The sequence below is a fragment of the Panthera leo genome, chromosome D4, assembly GCF_018350215.1.
Source record: "Panthera leo isolate Ple1 chromosome D4, P.leo_Ple1_pat1.1, whole genome shotgun sequence".
Lineage (NCBI taxonomy): Eukaryota > Metazoa > Chordata > Mammalia > Carnivora > Felidae > Panthera > Panthera leo.
The window spans coordinates 92,699,619-92,726,544 of NC_056691.1; the positions used below are offsets into that span (position 1 = coordinate 92,699,619).

The 26,926-nt window shown below is 58.3% G+C and overlaps 1 protein-coding gene across 4 annotated transcripts in view; it reads left to right on the forward strand.

The window, feature by feature from the left end:
* CAMSAP1 (calmodulin regulated spectrin associated protein 1) overlaps positions 1 to 26,926 on the forward strand; it is a 55,537-nt gene that overhangs the window by 26,056 nt on the left and 2,555 nt on the right. For all 4 annotated transcript variants that reach the window (XR_006195788.1, XM_042912498.1, XM_042912499.1 and 1 more), the window contains 13 exons: positions 5,199 to 5,279; positions 8,813 to 8,954; positions 13,848 to 13,987; positions 14,077 to 14,173; positions 16,663 to 16,840; positions 17,242 to 17,333; positions 18,035 to 18,119; positions 18,802 to 21,139; positions 22,050 to 22,186; positions 22,980 to 23,188; positions 23,272 to 23,374; positions 24,698 to 24,813; positions 25,213 to 25,331. Coding sequence is in view for 3 of the 4 variants with exons in the window: in XM_042912498.1 (XP_042768432.1) it covers positions 5,199 to 5,279; positions 8,813 to 8,954; positions 13,848 to 13,987; positions 14,077 to 14,173; positions 16,663 to 16,840; positions 17,242 to 17,333; positions 18,035 to 18,119; positions 18,802 to 21,139; positions 22,050 to 22,186; positions 22,980 to 23,188; positions 23,272 to 23,374; positions 24,698 to 24,813; positions 25,213 to 25,331 (3,837 nt within the window). In the remaining variant the exon portion in view is untranslated. The remainder of the gene's footprint in view (positions 1 to 5,198; positions 5,280 to 8,812; positions 8,955 to 13,847; positions 13,988 to 14,076; positions 14,174 to 16,662; positions 16,841 to 17,241; positions 17,334 to 18,034; positions 18,120 to 18,801; positions 21,140 to 22,049; positions 22,187 to 22,979; positions 23,189 to 23,271; positions 23,375 to 24,697; positions 24,814 to 25,212; positions 25,332 to 26,926) is intronic.

Genomic DNA, 26,926 nt, shown 5'->3' on the forward strand with positions numbered 1-26,926 from the left:
CCCTGATGTGCTTTCTACACTTAGAAGTTAGCTTTACCTCTTCTAGGTCTTGATAAAACTGGGTCATGCGTATGTACCCTTCACGGAACAAAGTGATTCTGAAGTTAATCCGTGTTAGCGCATCTGGCAGTGGTTTTCTTTTTACACTCTGGAGAATTCCATCGCGCGAACAGACCGCGGTTTACCCGTTCCCCTGCCGGTGGACGCTGCGGTCATTTCCAGTTCTGGTCTGTGCTGACGAAGGCCGCCGGGAACCTGTGCGTGCAAGTCTTACCTGAGACACGTATTCCTTTCTTTGGGTCACGTTCTTAGGCATAGAATCGCTGGGTCAGTGATAAAGTCGCGGTGAACGTTACGAGGAACTGCCCAGGTGTTTCCCAAAGTGATGGCACCACTTTGAGCAGCGCCAGTGAGAGAACTCCAGCCGCTCCAGGCTTGTGCCAGCACGTGCGACAGTCTGTCTGTCAGCGGCAGGCGTCGAGTGGATGTGCGGGGCTGTCCTCCCGCGGTTTTCATTTGCGTGCCCCTCGCCGCTGAACACATCTGTGTGTGTTTTGTGAGGTGCGTGTTCCGGTATTTTGCCCGATTTCAGGTTTTGTATTTCATTCCGTGTCCGTTTTGGGAACCCGTGATTTTCAAGGAATTTCTCAACTGTGTTTTCCTCGTTGAATAAATGACTGTCCTTTAAACGTGTGTATGTGTGTCTGTAGCGGTGCCCCCTGTTGTTTTCTTGCTCCAGGCGATTTCTGTCACTTTTTTTCCTTCCCTTGGGTTGGTCTGGCTTGTCAGTCTCTCTAATCTAAAAACCTGCTTTAGGTTTTTACTGGTTTCTTCTATTGTTTTCTATTTAATTTCTACTCTTTTAATGATTTAATTAAATTTAATTTTTAAGTAATCCCGACACCCAGTGGGATCGAACTCATGACCCAAGATCCCCGAGGTGCACATTCCACCGGCTGAGCCTGCCAGGAGCCCCTCTCATGTTGTCCCCCCCTCTCTCTCTCTCTCTCACTCTCCCTCTCCCTCCCTCTCGCTCTCCCTTCCTCCCTCCCTCCCTCCCTTCCTTTCTTTTTCTTTCTTCCTTTCTCTTCCTTTCAAGTTTATGTATTTCTTTTGAGAGAGAGAGTGAGTGTGAGTGGGGAAGGGGCAGAGAGAATTCCAAGCAGGCTCTGAGCTGTCAGTGCAGACAGAGCCTGTCTCGGGGCTTGATCTCTGGAACTATGAGATCAAGAGTCAGATCCTCTTTCTACTGAGCCCCCCAGGTGCCCCTCTTGTTTTCTTTCTACTTAAAACGAGTTTGTTTATTTAAAAAAATATTGGTTTTAAGTTTATTTATTTGAGAGAGAGAGAGAGAGAGTGAGCACGAGTAGGGGAGGGGCAGAGAGAGGGAGAGAAAGAATCAGAAGCCGGCCCCGTGTGGTTGCACTGTCAGCGCAGAGCCCAACTCGGGGCTTGAACTCACGAACTACGAGATCACGGCCTGAGCTGAAGTCGAGAGTTAGCTGCTCAGCCACCTGAGCCCCCCAAGCGCGCCCTAAAGCGAGTTTCCTACGGACCCCGGGGAGTTGGCCCTGCTCTTTTATTCAGTCCGAGAATCTGCCTTGTTGTTGTTCAGACCAGTTCTATTTAATGTGACCATTGAGGTCTCTCGGTCTGACATGTCGTCGGCTTTCCATCCATCTCATTTTGTCTTCTTCTCTCTTCTCTTCTGGCTTATTTTAGACTGGGCATTTTTTGGCACTCCCTTTTCTCCAGGAGTTCTTGGGGCTGGTTCAGGCTTTAGTCCTCACCGTCTGCCCTCGGGCACAGTGATGCCGTGTCGCTCGGCTCATCGGCAGTGACTTCTGCCTCCCTGGCCGCTGTGCCGCTGCCACCTACTTTGCTGCGGCCTCAGCGAAATCACGGGACTTCTGTTTTCAGCGGTTGTCCAGTTAGGCGTGTTTTAAGGTGATCGGAACTAGGGAATATTTATCCACGTGGTTTCCATTTCTGTTCCCCTTCATTCCTCTGTGTAGATAAGGAGCTCTCAAACTTTTGGCCTTAGGTCCCCTTTTACACTCTTAAAAAAACTGGATTATAAAGAATTAAAAAAATTTAATCTGCCAGTATTTATCATATTAGACATTAAAAACAAGAAAATTTAGGGGCGCCTGGGTGGCTCAGTCGGCTAAGCGTCCGACTTCGGCTCAGGTCATGATCTCGCGGTTCGTGGGTTCGAGCCCTGCGTCGGGCTCTGTGCTGACAGCTGGGAGCCCGGAGCCTGTTTCGGGTTCTGTGTCTCCCTCTCTCTGCCCCTCCCCACTCATGCTCTGTCTGTCTGTCAAAAATAAATAAACATTGGGGCGCCTGGGTGGCTCAGTTGGTTAAGCATCGAGTTTGGCTTCGTGGGTTCGAGCCCCGTGTCGGGCTCTGTGCCGACGGCTCAGAGCCTGGAGCCCGCTTCGGATTCTGTGTCTCCTTCTCTCTCTGCCCCTCTGCCACTCACACTCTCTCTCTCTCAAAAATAAACATTAAAAAAACCACAAAATTTAAAATTTTTATTAATTTGCTTAAAAATAAAACTCATTTCATATTAATATAAATCACGTATTCCTTTTTTTTTTTTTTTTTTTACCAAAAATAACTATATTTTCTGAAAGAGGAAATGGTATTTTACAAATTTGTACGATTCTTTAATATCTGGCTTACTGCAAGGGAAGCCGGACTCTCTTGCCTGCCTTCCCAGAGCGTTTGCGTGGGAGCACGCGGAGATGGTCTGGCTTCCCAAGTGCGCGTGGGTGGGAGAGTGAGCGCCGTTACGTTCTGCGGAGATTACGGTGTGCAGAATGCCGTCCTCCCTTCGGATGTCCAAGCGGCCGCTTCCGCACGGTTGGCCGTGGGATCTGTGCTGCCGGTCTGCGGGCCGATTTCTGGGTCGTCTGCACTGGCGAGCGGGGGGCTTAGGGTCGTCCCGCTCCGCCCTCTTCCCTGCAAGTCCGCGTGCTCGTTTGCTTTTGATTCGACACCAAAACTTGACAAGTAGTAGTTTCTCGGAGGTTAATTGCAGTATGGAACTTGAAACTCTTATCAATTAGCTCCTTAAAAAATTTTGGGGTAAGATCGAGGTTATAAAACGCAGGATTTTGAAGTCTCCGGTTCAGTGGTGTTTAACATATTCACGAAGTCGTACAGCTGTCGTCGCCAGTTCCAAACGTTCTGATCACATCCGGAGAGTTCCGGTCGGCACTCATGCCCATCCCCGCCCCGGCCCCTGGCCGCCCCAGGTCCGCCTCCTGTCTGCACCCTTGCTGACCGTGGCATTTCGGGCCAGCGCGGTCCTACGCTTGGTAGCCTTTTGCGTCTGGCCGCCCGCACTCAGCATCGCGTTTTCAGCTGTCACCCGTGCCGGAGCGTGTCGTAGCCCGCGACGGTGCTCCGCTCCCTCGTGTGGCGGACGTGCCGCTCCTCGGCCGGGGGGCGCTTGTGCCCGTCCTCGGCCCTCGTGGATGCTGCTGTGGTCGTTGTGGACGAGGTTTGTGTGCTGTGCTGTCCTGTTTCTCGGGTGTTTGGGGACGGGATCGCCGAAGCGTGTGGAAACTTGACCTTTTCGAAGAGCAGCCTCGCCATTTCTTACCCCTTCGGCGGCGTCTCCGGTCTCCAGTGTCCCACATCCTCACGGACGCTTGCTTTCTGATTGTCTGATTCTAGCCGTTCTGGAGGGTGTGAGGTGTTGTCTTGTGGTTCAGGTGCGAATCTCCTTCGGGGGGAGCCCCTGCGAGCTCGTGCGCGTGGCCACCTGCAGGTCTCCTCCGGAGAGACACCTTTTCGGATCCTCTGTCTTTTTACTGTTACGAGAATTCTTCTACGTGTTCTGGATGCTAACTCCATGACCTTTGTCCTCGGTTATATTAAAGTCCACTCGTGGCTCTTGTGTCCTTCCTGGCTTTTAGTCACCGTGCCTTGGTAACGTCGCACATTGGTCATTTGGAAAACAGTTTCAGGGAGGGTTGTGTAGGTCTTTGCGACGTTGTCACGTTTCATGAACAGTATCAAAGATTACATTCGTTGGTATCGCCATCAATCTAATCAGAAAAACCTTTTCCGTGTTAGGAAACTATCTTGCATATGACAGAAACAGATCGTATGAAAAGGTTTTATTGTGAAAAATTGCGAACATGAAGAGATACACAGAGAACATGCGTGTGCCTACCACCCAGATTTTACAAGTAATGTTTTATAATACTTGCTATATTATCCATCCATCTATCCTTCAAAGAAGAATTTTTTAATATTTATTTTTGAGAAAAAGAGTGTGAGCGGGGGAGGGGCAGAGAGAGAGGGAGACCCAGAATCCGAAGCGGGCTCCAGGCTCCGAGCCGTCAGCACAGAGCCCGACACGGGGCTTGGACCCACGAACCGCGAGACCATGGCCGCTCCACCAACTGAGCCCCCCAGGCACCCCCACTGTCTATTCTGATTCATTTGTTTTAAAATTTATCTGTATTGATTTCCTTTTACCATATTTTCAAAACAAATTTTCTACCTTCTTGATTTGATTTGCATGAGTTCGTTTATCTGTGTTCTTGTTTAGTAAAACATTCGGTTCTGTGTCTTTTCATCTCATAGCTTTGACCGTGTCCTCGAAGCATTGATGAGTGTCTTTCCTCGTGGTCTTACTCTGTAACTGTAGTTTTGATTTTATCGTTGGGTTAATCATTCCAGGAGAGAATAATTTCTAAGAAGTTGTGTTAGCTAGGGAGTGCACGGTTACATTTTACGATTGAAGTTTATCTGGTGTTACTTGCGAACGGTCAGGGAACACGCGAGCCACCCCCTAGGCCCTCGGCGGGAGCGTCTGCCCCACGCTGTCTTACCGGCGGCATTTGCTGATGGTGGCAGCTCGCGCTGTTTGAGCACCCCGGGCATTCGGTGGCGTGGCTCACTGGCCCTGTTGTGGGCGGCCACGAGTGTGGCCCGAGTGTGGAGGCACAGAGTGTCTCCTGGAGCGGCAGGCCAGCTCTGGGGTCTCGCCCAGCACAGACCGTGTGGGATCCGTATATTTCTGCGTTTGCGGAATTGGCCTAAACCAGTTATTCCCAACGTGCGTCTGAGAGTCAGACTGCAACGAGCGAGGTGGGCTCTCTGGGCGGGAGGTGAAGCTACTGATACAACCCACAGAAAAAGTTGTTACCCTTTTAATGCATTTTTTTCTGCTTCAGGTAAATCTTAAAATGAGAGAGATAACAGAGAAAGAAGTCAAGCTAAAACAGCAGTTATTGGAAAGTCCGGCCCATCAAAAGGTAAAGGGTGCCCTTAACGCTCCCAGAACGCGTCTGGTGAGGCTCGCGGTTGTCACGAAGTTTGTCCGAGTCTGCCACTTGCTTCCTCTATTTGTACTTGGCCCGGAGGGCGTTCCCAGGTCTCCGCCGAGTGGCCCTGGTGGTGGGCGTGATCGTGTGCTCCTCTTTCGTCCCTGCACGGGGGTGGCCTTGTATCTAACTGGGGAGGGCGAGGGGGAGGTCGGGCGCATTGAAGCTCGAGGAGGCGGGGCGTACGGGACAACCCGGGAGTTGGCTTCTAGGTTCACCAAATGGGGAGAAAATTGCCTCCTGTCCAGGGTGCCCTTGAAAACCGCGTCTGTCCCCCGTGAGGTCCAGCGTAGCCGCTGGTGCGCCTCTGCGAGCCTGCGTGGACTTCAGGCGGATGGATGTGGAAATGACACAGGTGGCGCGCTACGCGTTCTGGTCATTTCCGCCCTTTTCTTCCCCTGGGATAGTGGTTTTTGGCCAAGCCGGTGTGTGACCGAATCCCCGTCCCCTAAATGCGCATGAGATGTGACCCGGCCACGTCTGCGGTCTCCTGCGACCCCTTACCTGGTCCTCTCACTGCCGGCGGTGGGGGGGCTGGGGGGGGAGGCCGTGGGCAGCACACCCCGGGCCGCATGTCTGTGAGCCTCCTTGTCCGTCACGTGGGCACAGGGGACACGCCCGGCACCCCCCGAGTTGCAGTCGGCAGCTGTCCTTTGTGGTGGCCGGTCCACGCCGAGCGTCCCGCGGAGGTGCCTGTGTCCCCTCCGCCTCGGTCGTGTGACGATACGGGGCATCCAGGTCATGCGCCCTGGGCGGGTCTCACTTGTCAGAGGACACCCGGCTCTCCTGTGACTGTTGTGTGAAAGTGTGCGCGACGCGGTCCGGACGCGGCCCGCCCACTGACACCGTCTCCTGCCTTCCTTCCCTGCTTCCCGCGCAGTCCCCCTCCAAGTGGTACTGGAAGTTAGTGCCCGTAAGTGACCTCCGCGCACCCGCTGCATCCAGACGGCCATCCTGTCGCAATCACTCGCTTCCATTAAACAGCTGCTCACACCTGAACCTGCCTCTTTTGTCCAATGTCCTCCTTGGTATTGTCGTCACTTCCCTGCAGTACTAGCGAGAACGCGATTCTGGGCTCAGCAGGCTTTCCGTAGACACGCCCAGTTTGGTTTTGCCCGGTTTCTTAGGTAGTTTTAGAGACTGAAGGTTGTGTTTCTTCTTAACGGACACTTAGTTACTCTTTACGGGAGAACGAACGGACATTCTTTCTTCTCGCAGACACCGGAGGGAAGGAGGGAATGAGACTAGTCTCATTTTCCAAGTTACTGTCTACGTTTTTTGTCCTGAGGTTACCTTCCCTGATGGTGGTATTTAATGCGATCTCGCTCAGGAAGTGTCACGTGGGTCGTCCGAGGACGAAGGGCCTTGTGGAAGGGAGGGAGGGGCTTCTGTCTCTAGGGACAGCTCCCTGGGTGTCGGGACCACCCCCGCTGCCCGCCCGCCTGCCCGCCCGGGGTGGGGAAAGGGTCTGAGTTAGGTCAGCGTGGATGCAGGCTTTCTGGGATCCAAGTTAACTTCCCGTGAAAGGAAAGTTACGAGCCAGTGACTTGAACCTACCGCGTTAGCTGTGCTCCCCACCTGGTGGTGCATTCTGGGAGCAGAACCAGCGTGCTAATAGCCATTCCTGTGGAAAAACACCGGCTACTCCAAGGGGTGCATTTCGCGGTGAAGTCTTAGAACACACCTTTTTGCACACCCCTTCACTTGTCTGTTCCTTTAGTTTAATTACTCAGACCAGGTTATCCTTAGAGTTTTATCATAGAGGAAATACCACGGCTGTAAGCTGGTAAATCCGACCCACGTGAGCGGTGACGTGTTCTGCTTTGTGGCCAACTTTGTGGATAATTTTGCTTCTCTTTGAGATGGATTAGTAACAAAGAAGAGGAAAGCTTTTTTGTGAATCTTTACGTGTCTCTTAACTTCCCGAATCCTGAAGGCCACAGCGCTAAGTATGAACCTGTGTTATTTAGCGAAGAGAGCGTCAGAAATGGAGCTGTCCTGTAGGAAGCAAAGTCTCAGCTGAGGGGTTTGTAGAAGCTGAAAACCGTGACCAAGGGCGGTGAGCGTCCGGGTCTCCTTGGAGACGCTGGTGGCCATGGCTGTGCCTCCAGCCCACAGCACACGGGCCGGTGAGGACGAGCACGGGCGGGTGTGGCCAGGCCGGCAGGCTTGGATGGTTCAGCCCGCTGCGCTGCAGCCTGGAGGTTTTAGGAGCCTGACTCGAAGGTCCTACTCCCGTGTTCAGCTGTGTCCCCTGAGTTCAGTTACACACATGCCATCTGTGCTCAGTGGAGAAACCATTTGCTTCACCGCATGCCGTGCTCCGTCCCATGTGTGCCGTGTGGTCTGTGTGGAAGCCCGGCCCGGAGCATGCCCCACGCCCTGCATGCCGCACCCCGGGCCCGCCGCGGGCCTCGAGAAACAAGTTAAGGTCTCCGTCAACACAGACTTGGGTGACACAGAATAAACCGCATTCCCGTTTTGAAAGAATGCGTTAGGCGTCTTTTATACCCGATTCCAGCATCGATCACCCTGTGTATTTATTCAGACGACTTTAAATTCTCGACTGCTGAGAGATGGTTTTTCTTCGGGCTGAACCCATCTGTGCAGCTCTCAGCGACCCACAGTCGTTAGCACAGACTGCTGGTTTCCTCTCTCCCGCTTCTGTCGTGTATTTTCTCCCGCTGGAGAAGGCGCGTCCAGACCGGAAGCGTTAACGCAGGAGGGACGGAATGCGCGGCAGGACGTCCGGGACAGGCCCCCCTTCCCCGGACGGCTTGCGTGTCTGCACGCTCGGAACCTGACGCGGTGCCGTGGGGGCCGCGCGGAGAGGCTCCGGGTGGCGTGCATACCCTGCCCTCCAGAGGCGCAAGTGTGGAAACCTTGGAAAAGCACCTGTTTTACGTGGCACCTCGCGTGCATTCGGTTTCCTGACGCTTTGTTGCGTTTATTAAAGGGTCCGGTGGATGTTTTCTATGAAATTTTGTCGAACCGGTTTGGGGAGTTTCTCAGACCAGACATTAACGTTGTCGTGCGCTTTTCTTACTGGCTGAGGTTCGTGCCGATGATGCGGAGGAAAGGAACAGTCAGGTGGGTCTTCGGAGCATTAGGGTGGTCACTGCTTAACTTGTTTCTCGCTTGCTCAGAGGATGCGGCTTTCGGTAGCGTAGCCACGCATTCCGTATCCGGTCTCACGCGCCCCGTAGCGTGGGACAGCCTTGGCACCGTTAGCAGCTAACTGCTGTCCCCCAAGCGTGGCCGTGGCGCTCAGTGCCCTGGATCTTGACGTGTGTGTCCAAGGCCGAGTACGTCATCCAGACGTGTGAGCTTTTCCATATGATCGCCATTGTTCGAAACATCATCCTGCGGGCATCGGGGCAGTTCCAGATTTAACGGCCTGCCCGTAGCGGCCGGGGTCGTGGAGGCACGTCACGCGTGGACCGTTCTCCTTCTGTCGCCCGCAGGTGCGCTATCGCCGAGAGCACCTGTCCGCGAGGCAGCCGCCCTACTTCCCGCTGCTGGAAGACCTGATGAGAGACGGCAGTGACGGGGCCGCCCTCCTGGCCGTGGTCCACTACTACTGCCCGGAGCAAATGAAGCTGGATGGTGAGTGCGGAGCGCCCCCCGGGGTGGGCGCGAGGCCCGGGCAGCGTCACGCGCAGCCTGATGCACACGCGCAAAAGCCTGGGAAGCGGCTCGCTGAGACGCCGGCTGGGACGTTAGCGGGTCGTGTGCTCACGCTTAACCTGCAGTTGTATCCCGTGAAGAAATTGTAGAGTGTTAAGGGTACGTGACTTCTCCTAAGTTCCAGAGCGGGGAGGACTTTGTCCATCCCGCCGCAGCTGACGTAAAGCACCTGGAAGCTGCTTGGGGGCCGGGAAGGTGCAGAGTCCGTCTGAGTGGCTCGTGCCCGAGTGGTGCCGGTGCCAGCATGTGTCTTAGGCGCTCCCCGCCCGACAGTGGCCGCGTGCGGGGCCTCGGGAACGGGAATTCTGGTCTACCCTGTGCTGCGCGTCCTTCTTTCTGAAGGAGGGAGGTACGGGCCAAGAGCACGGCCAGACGACTCCCCCGCCCGTGACATACTGGTCTTAGATCCTGGCACCAGAGGACGGAGCGGGAGTTGGTCCTGCTCCAAGTACAGGAGTGCTGGATAGAGCGTCTTTTATAAATAAGACAATAGCAGAACTTGAAAGAGCGGGGGAGACTCAGGTTCCAGAGGGTCTCTACGCTGCAGTGACAGTCCCGAGTTCCGAGTCGACACCTGTTTGCCCCGAGTCCTGTCTGGTCTCCCGTGCCCCTCTAGCCTTGGGGCTGTGTGTGGTTGGGGGCAGTGACCAGGACCCTGGGAAGGGCTAGGAAAGGCCCATCTGCCGGCCTGGGACAGATGCCGGAGATGCGTCGGATGCCAGGAGCCCCGGGCCCTGGGCCAGGGATCTTTCTCGAGGAGACAGAGCTGCCAGCCTGCGTCACGGACGGGGAGGGGCTGAACTAGAGGCTGCCCGCGTGGCAAGGGGAAGGTTCTGGTGGAACGGAGTCTCGCACTAGTGCAAGCCCTGGGTCACGGCAGGAGGGAGGTCTGCTGTATGGGGGGTGCCCCGGCCGCCGCACATGAGCCCAGTGGGAAAGGAGGACCACGTGGGCCGACAGCCTGCGCAGAACCGGCAGAGGTGACAGACAGGCCTGGCACCCGGGCGTGGGCGGAAAGGATGTTGGAAGGAGACACCGGATGCTCACGGTGACGGCGGACAGAAGGCAGGCGGTGGGAACACTAAGACAGACAGGGGAACGAGCTTGTTGAACGTGTGATGGAACTTTCCAGGGCCCTCAGCACCTGGTTTTGTTGTCCTCTGCATCCTCGGTATTGCTCAGGTCTGCCTGCGGTTCGCCAGGTCGGGCGGTTCCTGCCGCAGTGGCCTCTGGCCGATCCGTTGGGGGTCTTAAGACAAAGCAGACTCCTGGCAGGAGGGGGTCCTTACGAAAGAGGAGCAAGGACGTGGTGGTGTGTCAAGCCTCGTCGCGTCTGGCCCTGGCACGCTGGCAGGTCAGAAACCCGACGGACGTTCAGGAGCAGCGAGCGGACTCACTCCCGAGCTCGGTCACGGGGCCTGGCTGACGAAGCAGGTACGAGTGGAGGAAGGCCACGCACGGGATGTGGAGCGCAAGAGTCACGGCGTGGGCCAGCGTGCCGACTGCGACGCCGTCCGCTCTTTGAGAATAGCCGAGCCCGGAAGCGTGTGTAAAAAGTGGACTTGACCGTGGCCCCAGAAGGAGCCTCAGCAGCTCGCAGACCACGACAGGTTTCCCGCGGCGCGGCAGAGCGAGAAGTCTTTCTCCAAACCTCTCAACTCTTCAATGCTCGGAAACCAAAGAGGACACTGTCACGTGCTTGTGGCTCAAAGTCGCAGGCTCGGCGCAGTCGTCTAGCGCGGGCTGCACGAGGGGCAGGGTTTTCATCCGTTTTGTTCGGGGACGCGTCCCAGCCAGCAGACCTGGCGCCCGGGACACGCCGGCGTTGAGGAGACAACTGACTGCATAATGAGCGAGCACCACACACGCACACACGCACGCCAGAGCCGGGGGCCTCAGGGCACGTTCTGGAAAATGGGCGCGAACTCGGTTCATGTCGTGCGGTAGAAAAGAGGTAAAGCCAAAGAACGCTGAAGGAGGGAGAGTGGGGGGTGGTCTTCTCTCTCCCGCCAGTCGGAGATCACGACACCAGGAAGGGGCTGAAGTGCAGTCTCCGTCTGGGAGGAGACAGGAGACGGGGCACGTCTGGTCTCGGAGCGGCAAGCACCTCGTTAGGGAGCGGCGAGGAGGGCAGGGGGCTCGTGCCGGGGCAGCAGGCCGGCTCGCTCCCGCAGAATCCCGCAGAGGCAGGGGAACGGACGCGCCCGGGGCGTGGGACACCGCGGTGACCTCCTCCCCACACGCCTCAGAGATGGGCCCGCGCTCCCGGGGCAGCCGAGCCAGACGGCTCGAGTCCCAGACGTGTCGCACACGGCCCGGCAGGTACAAGGTGATCGCCGCGTCAGTGCTCTGTGTAAAATTCTTCACGCTGGGAGGCGAGCCTGATCTCCGTCCGCCTGCCCCAGGAGGCTGCGTACATTCCAGCCGGGGAGGGGGTCACTGACGGGTAGACAGGACTTGGTTCATAAACGCAGTGGAATATTAGGTGGCCACGAGAAAGAGCGGAAGCCTGCCATCTGCGACCACGTGGGCGGACCTGGAGGCCGTTGGGCTGAGTGAAATAAGAAAAAAGGAATAATAAAGATAAATAGTGTCGATTTCACGTGTGTGGAGCGTGTACAGAACAAAGCCGAAGTCGCCGTAAATGCAGAGAACGAACTGGTCGTTGCGGGGGTGGGCGGGCGCAGACAAAAGAGCCAGAGCGTGAAGGGGCACAGAACAAGCCACGGGACGAGGGGCACGGGGACGATCGCGGTATCGGAGCGACTTCGTCCGGTGACAGACGTGAGCGCACCTACGCGGCGAGCGAAGTTTCCTAACGTGTGTGGCCGCCGGACTGCTGTGTGACACTCCTGACGTGTGAGGGGCATCGGCTCGCCTCCCGTGGCTCCTGCTTGCTCTCGCCGTCTCAAGTGGCACGAACGAAGGTGCTTGAAGACCTTTGCTTTTTACCAGCGTTTCTTCGTGTTAGTGATTTTTCAAGGGAGCAACGTGTTTCATATCTTGTTTCGTGTCGTCTCACTGACTTCGTGTCGTTGACTAAGTGAGTGGATATACGGTGCTAAAAAACCGGGAAGGACGCTTCTGTGCAGAATCTGGCCTCGGGCAAAGACCCACGGCCGCTGCCCTTGGGCGGCCATCGCTGAGACCCCTGCCGCCACCCGCCCCCCTACCGTGAGGCCCACGTCCCGGTGCCCCGCGCTCGACTCTGGGTGGCCACGGGTCCCCCGACACTGAGGAAGGCACCGGTGTGAACACGAGGCCAAGCCTGCAGGGGCCCCGCCGGCGAGCAGGGAAGACGGTGGAGATGAGAGAGGACGGCGGCCACGACTGGGTGCCGGAGGAGAGCGTCGGGAACACGGCGTCCTGGGTGGAGGGGCGCCGTAACTCGCCAGAAACAGGCCCGTGGAGGGAAAACGCGGCTGCTGAAATTGAAGAGTTCACGGAGGTGCGGGGGCGCCTGGGTGGCTCCGTCGGTTGAGTGTCTAACTTCGGCTCAGGTCACGGTCCCGCGGTTTTGGGTTCAGGCCCCGTGTCCGGCTCTTCTGCACTGTCAGTGTGGATCCTGCTTGGGATTCTCTCGCTCCCTCTCTGTCACTCCCCTGCTCGATCTCTGTCTGTCTGTCTCTGTCTCTCAAGATAAATAAATCAAGGGTTTACTGAAGTGTTAGATGACGGGCAGCGGTCTCCGGCGGAGGAGAGCCTTACCGTGGGGGTGCGGGTGCGGTGCCGTCTCGTTACTGAAGGAAGAGATCTGAATCAGATAAGGTGTGGTGTCAACGCTTCCGTCTGAGCGGACGATCCTTGGGAGTCTGATCCCGATATCCGTGATGTTTCATAATCAGCGCAAAGTAAGGAAGCAGCTCTTAGCGGTGTCCGTGCGTAGTCAGTCCGCTTAGAACACTGTTCTGTGTTGATCGTGCAGGACGCGGCGGGGGACTGACTTCGTCGTCGTGAGTTTGGGGCACCGCAAATGTAGTCTGTGCTTCTGAACTCTTCCCGGTGATTTCTTCTGAAGAATAAAATTATTTGAAAAAATTATTTTTAAATCGGTTCTTTTCTTACTTACGTGTATTGGCAGGCAGAGTTCTCTCAAGTCATCTGCGCGGCTCCTTCCGTTTCAGTCTGAGCTGCGTGTAGCTGTCTGGCGGTGCTGGTCCGGCGGGGGCGCCACCGGCCTGCAGAGCAGCGCCCCAGATGCCGCCGACCAGCCGTCCCCAGCCTCTTTCGTGGAGGGAGACCTCTGCTACGCATCGTCTCCTGCTTTGGGGGAACAGTGGTATTCTGGACTACTCCTTGGGTAGCCTGCCCCCCCCCCCGCCCCCACGGTGGAGATAACCTCATGCAAGGGGTCCAGTGGGTGCAGGAAACTTGGTAAAATGTTAACAGCTTTATGCAGCAGTGTCCTTTATCAGCTGAAAAGTGACGGTACTGTCCATTCTGGAACCGCAGGCTTAAGATCTCAAAGTTTCTGGTGTGCTTTTTTAGATGTTAACAACTAAACTCAAAGCCTGGAGATTCTCCGGTCTTTTTCTGGAGAGCTTACTTTCTGTGTTTCTTATTACTTGTTCTACTTAGTACAGTGTTTAAGTGTCTTAATGTTATCCTTTTAAACATCAGTATTCCCTTCATTTAAAATGTTTTCATTTCAAATCATATGTACATATACGCGTGTGTGTGTGTATATATGTATATACACACATACACACACACACACACATATATATATACGTGTATACACATATGTAAATGCAAACACACTTGTGAAGCAGAGTGTGTATGATAAACTGTAGTTTTCTCTTTGCCCGTCAGATATATGCTTGAAGGAGGTAACGTCGATGGCTGACAGTCTGTATAATATTCGGCTTCTGAGGGAGTTCTCGAATGAGTATCTTAACAAATGCTTTTATCTCACCTTAGAAGACATGCTGTATGCTCCCTTAGTGTTGAAGGTAATCATGAATTATTAAAGACGCATTTTTTAAAACCATCGATGAATAAACTATTTATCGTGTCCCTGTTTTTGTTTGTTTTCTTTCAGCCGAACGTTATGGTTTTTATTGCCGAGCTCTTCTGGTGGTTTGAGAATGTCAAACCAGATTTCGTTCAGCCCAGGGATGTTCAGGAGCTGAAAGACGGTGAGTGACAAACCTTCTGGGAATCGATGGCCGTTTCCTCCCAGAGATGCCGAATACAGTACTCCAGGGCGCCCTTAACGGGTCTCCGCCTTGTCATGCGACAGTGGCGTTTACGTGCTTTCCTCTGGGAATACAGAGACCTGCGCTGTCCTCATAGCTGCGTGTCTGCAGCTCTCGCATCATGTCCTAGAGCGTTCCTCAAAGAGCTTTTCCCAGCGTGCGGCTCTGGGCCTGTGCTTGTCCTGTAAGATCAGAATCCGGCTCGTTCGGAGAGTGATTGGAGTTTTACAAATAGACCAAAGGAGCTTGCCCCTTTTGCCACACCGTTCTGCCCATGGCCTACAAAATTCTTCCTCGGCTGGGAAGAATGCAGCTCTAGTCTTGTCTGTGGGGCAGAAAAAACTGTGTTTGCCACGGGGTAGGACAAATCTGTAAGGACTTAAGAAGATAGTATGGAAGGGTGCCTGGGTGGCTCTGTCGGTTAAGCTCAGGTAAGTCCGACTTCGGCTCAGGTCATGTTCTCACGGCTCGTGAGTTCGAGCCCCGCGTCGGGCTCTGTGCTGCCAGCTCGGAGCCTGGAGCCTGCTTCATATTCTAGGTCTCGCTCTGTCTCTGCCCCTCCCTCGCTTGCGCTCGGTCTTTCTCTCTCTCTTTCTCAAAAATAAATAAACATTAAAAAGGAAAAAAAAGACGGTATGGAAGAATGTCTTCATGTCCTTGCGATTCCATAGAAAGAATCTAAAAAGCCACAAAGGAAACAATTAGTAACACAGACACCTTAAAATTGAGACTTTGTTTTCATTGAAAGGAGATAAAGAGTTAAAAAAAAGAAAACTAGCTATAAAGGGGAAAAGACACTCCTAGAACTCACAACAGATACCTGTACCCAGAGCGTATACTCAGTACCCAGATCGTGTAAAAAACTTGTTCATACCAGTGAGAGAAAAAAAAAAAAAAACAGAAGAAAAGCAAAAGACTTGCACAGGTACTTCAATAAAGCGGTGCTCCAAATGCCCAGTAAACGCACGCAGAGATGCTTCGCCTAATCGGTAACGAAATGGTGACCAACAGATGTCCCCGTCGTGTTGGCCGCAGGCTAGTCGAACGGTGCCAGGGCTTGGGGAAGAACGCGGGTACATTTCCCTGTCCTTGTCACTGGCTTCCCCAGCTCAAGAGCCTTAGCATCATCTCTTGCTTGAGAGGCTGGTCGCCTGTTCTGCCTCTGCAGAGGGCCTCGTCCTGGTCCCTGCCCGGTTGCTCTCCTTCCCACTGTGTCCTGTGAGGTCGCGTGCTGCACATGACCCCTCTCTGTGCACCGGACCCTGAGTGCCTTCCCGGGAGTCTCCGACCGCCCCCGCCCCCCTGGGGTTTCACCCCGAGGTGTTGACCATCACCTGGGAGCAGGGCCGGCACTGGAGGCGGAGATGGGCAGACTCGTGGCGTTTGGCTGCAGGGTGTGGTGACGACGCGCGCTCTGGCCTGGAAGGGCTGCCCTCTGAAGGACGGTGGTGGTTTTTCAGACACAGCGGGAGGGAGACTTGGAGGCAGCAGGGCAGGGAAGTGGGGCACGGCGGGGCTCACGGGTCACCGGCCCACCCCGGCGCCTCTCTGCTGTAAGGCACGTCCCTGGCATCACGTGGGTGGCGTGGGCACCTGCTGGCTGCTTTCGGCTACAGGCGTGGCTGAGCCCTGCGGACGGGAAGGCGGACTCGAGGCGGGACGTGTGTCCGTCTGCTTCAGTGGGTCACCGGTCCTCCCACGGCGGGTCTGAGAGACTTGATGTGCCACCACGTGGGCATCTGGCTTCTCGGGGACCGGTCCCTCTGAGGGGCTCTGTGCCGGCCCCGGGGGAGCCTGCCTTTCGCCTCCCCGTGTAGGTGCAGCCCTGCCCCGGCCCCTTCGTGCGCGGGCGCACCGTGCCTGCGTGGCGGGGCTGACGACAGGCCTGCTGGCAGCAGCCTGCGGCATCTGTCCTCGTTCGGGGTTGCCCCACCTGTTAAGCGGGCCCGGGCTTCTCTTCTGTCAGCAGGCGTCGTGGGGCTGCAGGGGCCCAGCGTCCGCCTCTGCGTGTCTCCCACTGGGATCTGTAGTCCGCGTGGCGGTGCCTGTGGAGGGGCCCTTGGCTGCTCTGCGCCCCATTCGGAGCCCGTGTGCCACTTGGGCGGGGTGTCCCCCAGGTCAAAGCGTGCCACGTCTAGAACCCTCCTCCCCATGAGAGCTGTGGGATGTGGTGGTTTGTGTTTTACTTGGGTGGGTGACCTGGGGTGCCCCTGACCACCGGACCCCTGGTTCTGGGCTGAGGCTCTGTGTCCCTGCTGGTGGTCGGGCCGCCGGCTGGTTCCCGCCCTGCCGGTGTTGCAGCTTTCACTTTCGGCAGTCGTCTTGTTTTGGGAGAAGTCTGCGGGTTGTTTCATTTTTTAGGCGCTTCTTGCTAAGTTTTCGGTAACTGCGAATAACACGGACGTTTCTGTAAATTGCCATTTGTGCAGCTAAAACGGTGTCGCACCACAAGAGTAGTCGGCCTCCCGTTCCCATCTCCAACGCCACCAAGCGCAGCTTCCTGGGCAGCCCCGCGGCGGCGAGCCCGGCCGACGTGCAGCCCCCCGCTGCCCTGCCAGCCGAAGGCAGCCACAGGCACCGCCTGCACCCCGAGGAGCCCGAGCACCTGTGAGTCCCCGTCCGCTTCTCTTCTCCAGTTAGTTTGCACTCAGAATCGCAGTTCGTGTTCTGTGGGGGTGATGGGGAAAGTAGGGGGGGTTGGCCGTGGGAGGCCCCCCCCCCCCCCCGCCTTCTGCTTCCGGCAGCCCCAGGCAGGGGAGGGTCTGCACAAGCCACTGTGTCCCCGAGTGGCAGTTTTGGGATATTTATCCCGGGTTTGAAGTTCTTGGTACTCTTGGCTAATTTTTATAATAATTAACTTTTCCCAAAGAACCTGTGATTTTCTCGTATGTTGCCGTGATTCGTGATTCTCTCTGTGGTTTATTCTCTGTGGTTTATTACATACATTTGCCATTGAACTTGGAGACTGATACACTGGTGATTCTCTTTTCCTGTTCTTTCCCATTCAGGGGGAAAGGCGCCTCTGCCTTTAGCCCGTCACACCCTTTACTGCCTCTGAGACAGAGACAGCAGAAGACCGCGCAGGGGGAGGGCCTTCCTGGTAAGAGCGCACGTCCCCTGCACCTGCCTTGGTCTTCTGTCCTTCCTCCTGCAGCCTATGCATTAGGTGATGGTCCTCGGTGGGATACTCCTACTCTGATTTGGTCATTGTAGTCCGGAAAATTTTAATTTGTGTGGATGTTTCCTAGAATGTATAGTCTTTATGGTGAAGGTATCATTTTGTTTTTTAAACACTTATTTATTTTTGAGAGATGGAGCATGACTGGGGGAGGGGCAGAGAGAGGGAGGTACACAGAATCCAAGGCAGGCTCCAGGCTCTGAGCTGTCAGCACAGAGCCCGACACGGGGCTCGAACCCGCAAGCCGGGAGATCATGACCTGAGCCGAAGTCAGCTGCCCAACCACTGAGCCACCCAGGCACCCCTGGTGAAAGTATCATTAATTACGTGAAGCATACAGAAAATTGTTCTGTCGTACCTAATAAGCAAGGACTTGCACGTATGGATGTTTAGTTAGAGGTCCGATGGTCTCATGTCATGATTTGGACTAAATACTAAGTCACGTGTTACTTACTGAAACTCTTGAAGGCTGTACCGTGGTTGTCATTGTTTTTCTTGGGCAGTTCTGGTATACTGAATTACAGCACGTTTCCTTGAGAAATTTCCACATTAGGTTGCAAGAATTTGAGATGCTACGAAGTCAGCTGCTTAATACCGAACGCCCTGCTTCCTCCTCCCTGCAGATCAGCGACACCGGTCCAATTCTTTGACCCGAGTGGATGGCCAGCCACGAGGTGCAGCGGTAGCATGGCCAGAAAAACAGAACAGGTGAACTCTGTGTTTCAAGGAAGTTTCTGTGTGAATTGTTCATCAGGTTAACCTTGCCCTTCTCCGGAGGGGGTCCAGGGGCCGCTGGGCTCGCCGAGACCCACCCAGGGAGTCCGTGGCTCAGAACCGTTTCCTCACAGTGCTGGGGTGTCCTCTCCTCGGTTTTTCTCATTCTTCTGACAGATCGAATCCCGAGGCAGACGGCAGAGAGGATCACGAGAGTGTTTCACTCCACATAAGCTTTTTCAGTTTAGAAAATACGGTCATACCTTACGGGATGGCTTTCTTGCCATAATTTTTTTTGTTTTTGAAACGTTTCAGCTCTGATGTTAGCACCGTAAACATTGGTATCGATATGTAATACTAGCTTCTGTGCTGCCGGAGCGAGCGCTCAATGAGCGTATGACGAAGACTCTTTGGGGGCCTTGGCAGCTTTTAAGGGCACAAAGAGGTCCCGGGGCCTCTTCATGCGCAAACCAAGTGTCCCCTACGTGTTTGGGGACTGCCGGACTTGAGCTGGTCTCTGTTGTCCTCTGCTCCGGGGAAGGGTTTGCTTAAATTCCCTAGACGTAAGGCCGGTGCTCTCTTTTCGTAACTAGTGCCTCGTCTCTCCGTGTGTTTGAGTCCCCTTCTCGAATAGACAGTGGCGTGTGTCCAACGGGCTTCTTTCCCCACGTTGCAGGCCTGTGTCTCAGCCAGCGCCCTTTGCTCTCCATCACGCTGCCAGCTGTGACCTGGACCCCGGCTCCGGTGACAGTGTCAGCCTGGCCCGCTCCATCAGCAAGGATAGCCTGGCGTCCAGTGTCATTAACCTGACTCCGCAGAACCAGCCCCAGCCCGCAGCGCTGAAGACCGATGGCAAAAGCCTCCTGAACGACGTCCACATCGAGGATGAAGAGCTCGTGGCCGTCATCAGAACGGACGTGGTTCCCCATGGCGGCGACCGGGGCCTGCTGGCAAGTGCCAGGTCTCCCCAGAGACTGGCAGACACCCTAGAAAGGAAGCCTGAGGCTTTCTTCCTGGAGCCGTTGATGCCGGCCGTGCTTAGGCCGGCCAAGGAGAAGCAGGCGATCGCCAAGGAGGACGAGTGTGGAGAGGGGCGGCCACGGAGCTTCGCCTCTAAGAGACCCAGCGAGGGCCACCAGCCCCTGGTGCGCAAGAGGGCGCCCAGCAGTCACGGCGGCCGTGACCCGACCAGGACTTTCACCCCGATCTCCTGTCCGGAATCTCCCGCGGGCGTGGACCCCGTGCCCGCTGAGACGGGGCCGCAGGCGGTGAGTGATTTCGATCCGTCCCCCCGGGGACAGTCTGTCGACGGCTTCTTTCTCCACGTGGCCAGGGCCGCTGACGACGCGGAGGGCAGGTTCTGCGTCAGCTGTGCCAGGAGCCCCGGCGCCCACGACCCCGAGCCGTGGGCCGTGCTGAGGCAGGACTCGGACTCCGACGTCGCAGACCTGGAGGAAGCCGAGCAGGACTTGGTCGGCGAGGACCACCCCGTGGTGATGGCCGGGTACGTCGGCGAGGAGGAGTCGGCGAAGCTGCAGGAGGACATGAAGGTGAGGGAGCACGAGGACAAGGACGACGCCAGCGGCCGCTCGAGCCCCTGTCTGAGCGCCGTGTCCCAGGTCAGCGGCGTGTCCGCGGCCAGCGGCAGCGTGAAGATGACGAGCTTCGCGGAGCGGAAGCTCCAGAGGCTCAACAGCTGCGAGACCAGGTCCAGCACCAGCAGCTCCCAGAAGACCACGCCGGATGCCTCGGAGAGCTGCCCGGCCCCGCTGACCACGTGGAAGCAGCGGAGGGAGCAGAGCCCGGGCGGGCCGAGCGCGGACCACGCCAGCCTCCTGGCCTCCGAGCTGGTGCAGCTGCACATGCAGCTGGAGGAGAAGCGCAGGGCCATCGAGGCGCAGAAGAGGGAGGTGGAGGCCCTGTCCGCGCGGCAGCGGCTGAAGCTGGGGAAGGCCGCCTTCCTGCACGTGGTCAAGAAGGGGAAGGCGGACGGCGCCGCCCCGCCGCGCCAGCCCGGACGGCCGGCGGGCGAGCGTGCGCGGCACGACGGGGAGGACTTCGACGGGGCCCCCGGGACGGAGGAGCTGGCCGCGAAGGAGGAGGGGAGGGAAGGCGCCCTGCAGTCTCCGGACGTGGACGCCGAGAGCCCGGTCTTCCTGCAGCATAAAGCGACGGCCCCGGCCGCGCTGCACGAGCTGGAGAAGAGCAGGGCGCTGTCCGCCGCGCTGCTGGAGGACGCCGGCCGGGCGGTGGACGCGAGCGAGTGCGACCTGTCCATCGAGAAGCTGAACGAGACCATCAGCACGCTGCAGCAGGCCATCCTGAGGATCTCGCAGCAGCAGGAGCAGCTGCTCATGAAGCCGCCCGCGGCCCCGGCCCCGGGCCCCAAGCACGGCGGCCCGGACCAGCAGGTGCGCGCGGCCATCCACTTTGTGGAGCCGCTCTCCCCGCCCGGGACGGCCGCTCACCGCAAACCTCCTCGTCTCGGCCAGGCTCGGAATTCCCGCTCCGGGAGGCCGGCCGACCTGAAAGTCCCCAAGGACCGGCAGGCTTCCTCCCGCAGCAAGACCCCGACGCCCAGCGTGGAGAGCCTCCCGCACTTACGGCCCTGCCCGCCCCGCACCCCCTCCGACCCGGGCTGGGACGGTGTTGCAGAGCCTGGCGGTGACCCTCCCGAGAAGTACTTCTTTGACAGCTACCGGCTCCACGATGAGAACAACCAGCGGACTCTTGTCTTGTCTTCTTCCAAAGACGCAAATATCCTGTCCGAACAGATGAGCCTCAAAGAAGTTCTGGAAAGCGGCGTGAAGGAGGTGGGGCTCAGCTGTCCCTCGGTCTCAGGGAAGGAGAACGTCCCTGTGGATGAGCCCCCCAGAGGCAAGGCCAGTCTCATCGAGGTGGACCTCTCGGACCTGAAGGCCCCTGACGAGGACGGGGAGACGGAGGGCCCTCAGAGCGCCGTGGACCTCGCCAGCGAAGGCGACCAGAAGCCGGGGGTCGGCTTCTTCTTCAAGGTAAACTGCTCCCGGCATCTTCTCAGCTGGCGAGTCAGGACCTTACGCTCGGAGCGGGGCCGGCGGACCTCCCCCACCGCCCCCCGAAGGGCCAGGGAGGGATCCGAGCCCCCCACCCCATGTCGCAAGGACAGGGCAGGGCCTGTTGGTGCGATCGGGGCCGCGTGCCGGTGAGGCTGCTGCCCTGGGCCCGACTCGGGGATCCCGTGTGACCTGCGCATGTCAGAGCCACGGCTGGCGGAGGCACGTTCCCCAGGGGTTTTGTTTCTGTCTCTGCCTTTCTCATAGTGTCTCCTTAGGTGGAGGAGAGAGGCGGATGGTGGGGAGTCCTTTCTGTTTTCACGGTCTTTCTCCCACAGGGCACAGGATTTCTCTTTTCCCAAAAGCAAGAAGCAGGGTTTGGTTTTTAACGCTTTCAAACTGTAAATGAACGGGTATCGATCTGGGTGTCAGCTCACTGTGTGGAAACCCGGGGCACAGCGTGCGGCTAAACTGGCTTCAGTAGGAGACATTGAGGAAGGTGGCCGGTTGGGGCTGTTTCTTTTTTTTGTTTTGTTTTTAAATGTTTGTTTATTTTTGAGAGAGAGACACACACACACACTGCGTGAGCGGGGGAGGGGCAGAGAGAGGGGGAGACACAGGATCCGAAGCAGGTTCCAGGCTCCCAGCTGTCAGCCCAGAGCCCGGTGTAGGACTTGAACTCACAGACCTGGAGATTGTGACCTGAGCCCCTTAGGCGCTCCAGGTTGGGGCTGTTTCTGGGACTGGTTTCCGTTTGTATGTTAGCGTCTGTAAACCCCCGCTAATTCATCAGGGAGAACGGTGGACACGCGTGTTCTCCGTGCACACGTGCATGCGGGCGCCTGGAGGGCCATGTCCCTCGGTGTGATGCGCCTTGTCTGCTCCGTAGGATGAGCAGAAGGCGGAGGACGAGCTCGCCAAGAAGCGGGCCGCCTTCCTCCTGAAGCAGCAGCGCAAGGCCGAGGAGGCGAGGGTGCGGAAGCAGCAGCTGGAGGCGGAGGTGGAGCTCAAGAGAGACGAGGCCCGGTAAGCGGGCGCCTGCCCTGCCCCGCCCCTGCCCTGCCCCGCCCCTGCCCTGCCTCGCCCCTGCCCTGCCCCGCCCAGCCCCAAGGCCAAGCTCTGGCTGAGGCACTTCTGGGACTCGTCCCTCTCATTCAGCACAACATCCCTGAGCTGTCAGTGCTCACCCTGGGGTCGCGTGGCTCCGCAGGGGTGCCGGGTGTCCACCGGGGGAGGCGGGTGCAGGTGTGGGGGCGTGGGGTGCAGGGGCGTGGAGTGTCGGATGTGGGCGTGTGGGGCACAGACTGTTCGATGCAGGGGTGTGGGATGCGGAGGCACAGAGTGAAGGACGTGGGGGTGTGGGTCGCAGGGGTACAGGGCACAGGGTCGCGGGGTGCGGGGGGCATGGAGAATTGGATGCAGGGGTGCAGGGGCACAGAGTGTTGGATGCAGGGGTGAGGGTTGCGGAGGCACAAAGTGTGGGATGTGGGGGTGCGGGTTGCAGGGGTGCAGAGCACAGAGATGTGGGGTCTGGGAGGCACAGAGTGTTGGACGCAGGAGTGCAGGGGCACAGAGTGGGGTGTGGGGACGCGGAGTGTCAGATGCAGGGGTGCAGGGGCACGGGGTGTTGGATGCGGGCCTGCGGGGACATGGGGCAGGGCGAGGGGGGCAGGGGCACAGGGTATCGGATGCGGGGGGGGCGGGGGCATGGGGTGTCGGATGCGGGGGGGGCGGGGGCACGGGGTGTCGGACGCAGGGGTGCAGGGACACCAGGCGCGGTGGCCGCCGCCCACGCCTGAGGGGAGCGGGTGTCCCGCAGGCGCAAAGCCGAGGAAGAGCGCATCCGGAAGGAGGAGGAGAAGGCGCGGCGGGAGCTCATCAAGCAGGAGTATTTGCGCAGGAAGCAGCAGCAGATCTTGGAGGAGCAGGGGCTGGGGAAGCCGAAGGCCAAGCCCCGGAAGCCGCGGCCCAAGTCCGTCCACCGGGAGGAGTCGTGCAGCGACTCGGGGACCAAGTGCTCCTCCACCCGTAAGCAGGCGGGGCGGGCAGGGCGGCTGCGGCGGGCGGGGCGGCCCCCGGCGGGCCTCGCAGCAGCTCCCTTGTCTCGCCAGCTGATCACCTGAGCCGCGCCCAGTCGGGCTCCAGCCTGTCCCTGGCTTCCGCGGCCACCACCGAACCCGAGAGCGTGCACTCGGGGGGCACACCTTCCCAGCGGTAAGGGGGAGCGGAGCGTGGGGCAGCGGGTTGTGTGCGGTGGTTCTGGGGCGATCTCTCCGCGGCCGGCCGCTGCCGCCGAGCTGGAGCCCTTTTGCTCTGTAGCCTTGACTTTAGCCGCGTGTCTTTCCCGTGAACGAGGACGTGTCCCCAGGTACCCACAGTTCCCGGATAGCGCTTCCCTGGGGCCCACAGCCCCCGTCTGTGGTCACCAGCCGTCCCATGGCATCCTTGAGGGCCGAGGACCCTGCTCGGACCGCTCGTCACGTGAATCCTGTGCCTCCTTAGGCCAGACCGGCCTCTGCCCTCCTCTCCCTCCCTTGACCTTGATGCTTCTGACAGTCCAGGCCGGCTGTCTCGGGCCGCCCACAGCGAGGATTCCCCTCCCGATGAGCTTTAGGCTGCGCGTTTTTGGCGAGCGTGTGTTTCTTGGCACGGCCTGTCAGGCGTGTCCTTACTGGGCCTTTCCGGCAGCGGGGGCAGGAGTCCTGCTGGCCCCGGGAAACTCCTTTGTGCTTAAGAAGGGATCTGGGAGAAGATGCTGGTGACTGTCGGTCCCACCGTTTGCTCAGGGGCGTCATAACCACTGCCGTTGCCTCGTCCCTTCGTCTGCGTGTGTTGTTGTCTCCTCTTGTCCTCCCCGTGAGCGTCCTCTCCTGGCCGTGGCCACCTTGTTCTTGCTCGTCATGTGTCTGGGCCTCGGGGAGGGCACGTCTCGGGGACTCCAGATCCCAGTTGGGGTTTTGTTCTAATGGTCGGTCGCCGGGGCCGGCTTTAGACTTGAGCCCCTGCTCCTCTGCGAGCAGCTCACGCAGCCTCGGTGCCACCGGCTTTCGCTGTGCTCAGTGGACACTGCCCTGGGGGACGCGGCTCAGGGATCAGAGTTGTTGAGACCCGGGGTTTTGCACTGAGCCCTCGGTGTTCCCTCCCTCCTCCCTGTCCGAGGCCTCGTCCCTCGAGTGTCGGCAGCACCGGTGTCCCAGACTTTGTCCTCCAGCTTCCCGAGCCAGCGGGGACCCGCCCTGTTGGGGTGGAGCCTTCGGACGGACCTCTGGTGGAGGCCGACGTCCCTCTAGCGGGTCTGTTCCCGTCACTCTCTCACACCTGAGGTGTCGGGCTTTTGTATTTCGCCCAAGCTTACAGTTGTGATCCCCAGGGCGGAGCGGACAGACAGGCACCTCCCCGCCCCCGCATTGCCGGAAGTCTCCACCTCGGATTTCCCTGCACCGATGGTGGGGGGGCGGGGTCCCACCAGCCCGTGTGGGTGGGGGCGCCAGGGGGTGCCTGTGACCATCCCTGTCCTATCGCCCTTTCCTTCGGCAGAGTTGAGTCCCTGGAAGCCTTGCCCACGCTGAGCCGTAACCCCAGCAGGAGCACAGACAGAGACTGGGAAACTGCGTCCGCTGCGTCCTCTCTCGCCTCCGTGGCCGAGTACACAGGTAACGGCCTCGCCCCCCGTGGAGAGCACGGGTACCTCCTTGCCCGGGTGGGGCGGGCCGTGCTGGGCCCCGGCCACCCCAATGGCGGGTGACGCGCCTTTCTGTCCCCGCGGCCCCGCGCCGAGTGTTGTGTCCTGGGGAGCCTCAGGATTTAAAACGTACTATTTCCTTTTTCTTTTTGGGGGGGATCAAAGAGAAAGTAGAAAGGGACACACTAACAGCCACTTTAATCTTTTTCTTCGTTTGTCGTTGAGAATTCTTCCGAACGGATTTGGGGTGGCTGGACCTTGCTGAGGGAGGCTGGCTGCCGCTTGGCTCTGGGAGACCGTCGGTTCTCGAGCATGTGCGCCCGGAGCGCGTCTTCGGGGATTAACGTCGCGGGTCTTGCCTGTTTGCCAGGTCCCAAGCTGTTCAAGGAGCCCAGTAGCAAATCAAACAAGCCGATTATTCACAACGCCATCTCTCACTGCTGTCTGGCTGGGAAAGTGAACGAGCCTCACAAGAATTCCATATTAGAGGCAAGTGTCAAACGTCAGCACTGAGGTTTTCAATAGCGCTACCAACCGCTGAGTCTTTGTGTAGAACGAAGGGTATTTGTAAGTTAAGGGTTCTTCCTAAAACGGCACTTAATTCGTGCTGAGGGCGGTTGCTTGCTGTGGCTCTGAGCCGCCCTGCTGCTGAGTCCCCGGGCCCCGGTGCTGGGGCGTGGGAGAGCGCGCCGTCGCACGGGAGCCATCTGCACGGCCTCTGTGGCGCGGGGGCAGGGGCGGCGCGAGGAAGAGCAGGCTTCGGACGAGCCGCGCCGGAGGGCCTTGCACTTGGGACAGAGCCGGAGGCTCAGGCGGGGCCGTGCGGCGGGGAGCCCGGGGGAGAGCGGGTGGACGTCGCGCACCAGCGGGGGACAGCGTGATTGTAGGTAGCGGGGGGAGCGGAGCTTGTGCACGCCGATGGCCTTGGCTACGGTGGTGGCGGGTGGGCGGATGGAGCCAGGAGGAGGCGGCAGGGGCGTCCTCAGGGTGGAGGGGCGCCCGGCGGCAGGAGCAGCTCTGTCCGCTCAGGTCACCGCACAGGTGGAAGTTCGGTGGTGAGAGTTGCGCTGACCGCCACCTTCCTACGGGTAACACTCGTCACACCTGCCGCGAGAACGCCGCTGGGCCTTGGGTTTTGTATTTTATTTTGAGAGAGAGAGCCGGGGAGAGCTCGAGCAGGGGGAGGGGCAGAGGGGGAGAGAGCGAGACCCAGGCAGGCTCTATGCTCGCAGCCCGCCTCAGGGCTCGATCTCGTGACCCTGGGATCGCGACCTGAGCCAAAATCGAGTTGGACACTCAACCAACTGAGCCACCCGGGGGCCCTGGGCCTTGGTTGTCTTAAAGGTGAGATGGGGTGGTCTCAGCAAGAACGATGCGGAAGGCATTTGGAAGTAGAGAGTCAAGGTTAGGACTCATGTGCCCTTAGCCTGACTGGTGTTCAGTGTGGAGTGAGCCACGCCCTCTGCACCATGTGGGGCTGGGCGTGCCTTTCCTTTGATGTCTCATGCTGGTCCAGGTGCTGAGGGTCCATCCGGGAGCAAACTCACAGGTCCCGGCTGTGCAGCTGGCATTCTAGGGTATGAGGCGGCCCTTGATGGAGGAGTCTCGGCTTCTTCCGTAAGAGGCCAGACAGGAAATGGTTCCTGCTCTGCGGGGCTCAGCACGATGTCATAGTGTGAATCCCACCACAGACTGTGTGTGGACGGACGGGCGTGGCTCTGTCCCCATAAAACCCTTCGCAGCGGCAGGTGGTGGCCACGCTTGGCCCGTGCTGTAGGTGAGGAGGTGACGAGCCTGGGGGGCCGGGCAGCGGGTTAGGGGAAGGATGCCGCAGGCAGGTGGGAGCGAGCCGCTGGGCCGGAGGAGCTCAGGGGAGGGCAGAGGGCACCAGGAAGCTCCCACGGGGCGTCTGTGGGCAGGGGACCCAGGACAACCTGCCTTCCGAACGCCACGTTGGCTCGGGCCAAGCACGGACGTGAGGGGAGCAAGGGTGGGAGTGGGGACTCGAAAGGGCGGTGACGGGACTGCCCCCTGGGGCCGTGTCTGGAGGTGCATCCAGCGGTGTGTGTGTGTTTCCACGCAAT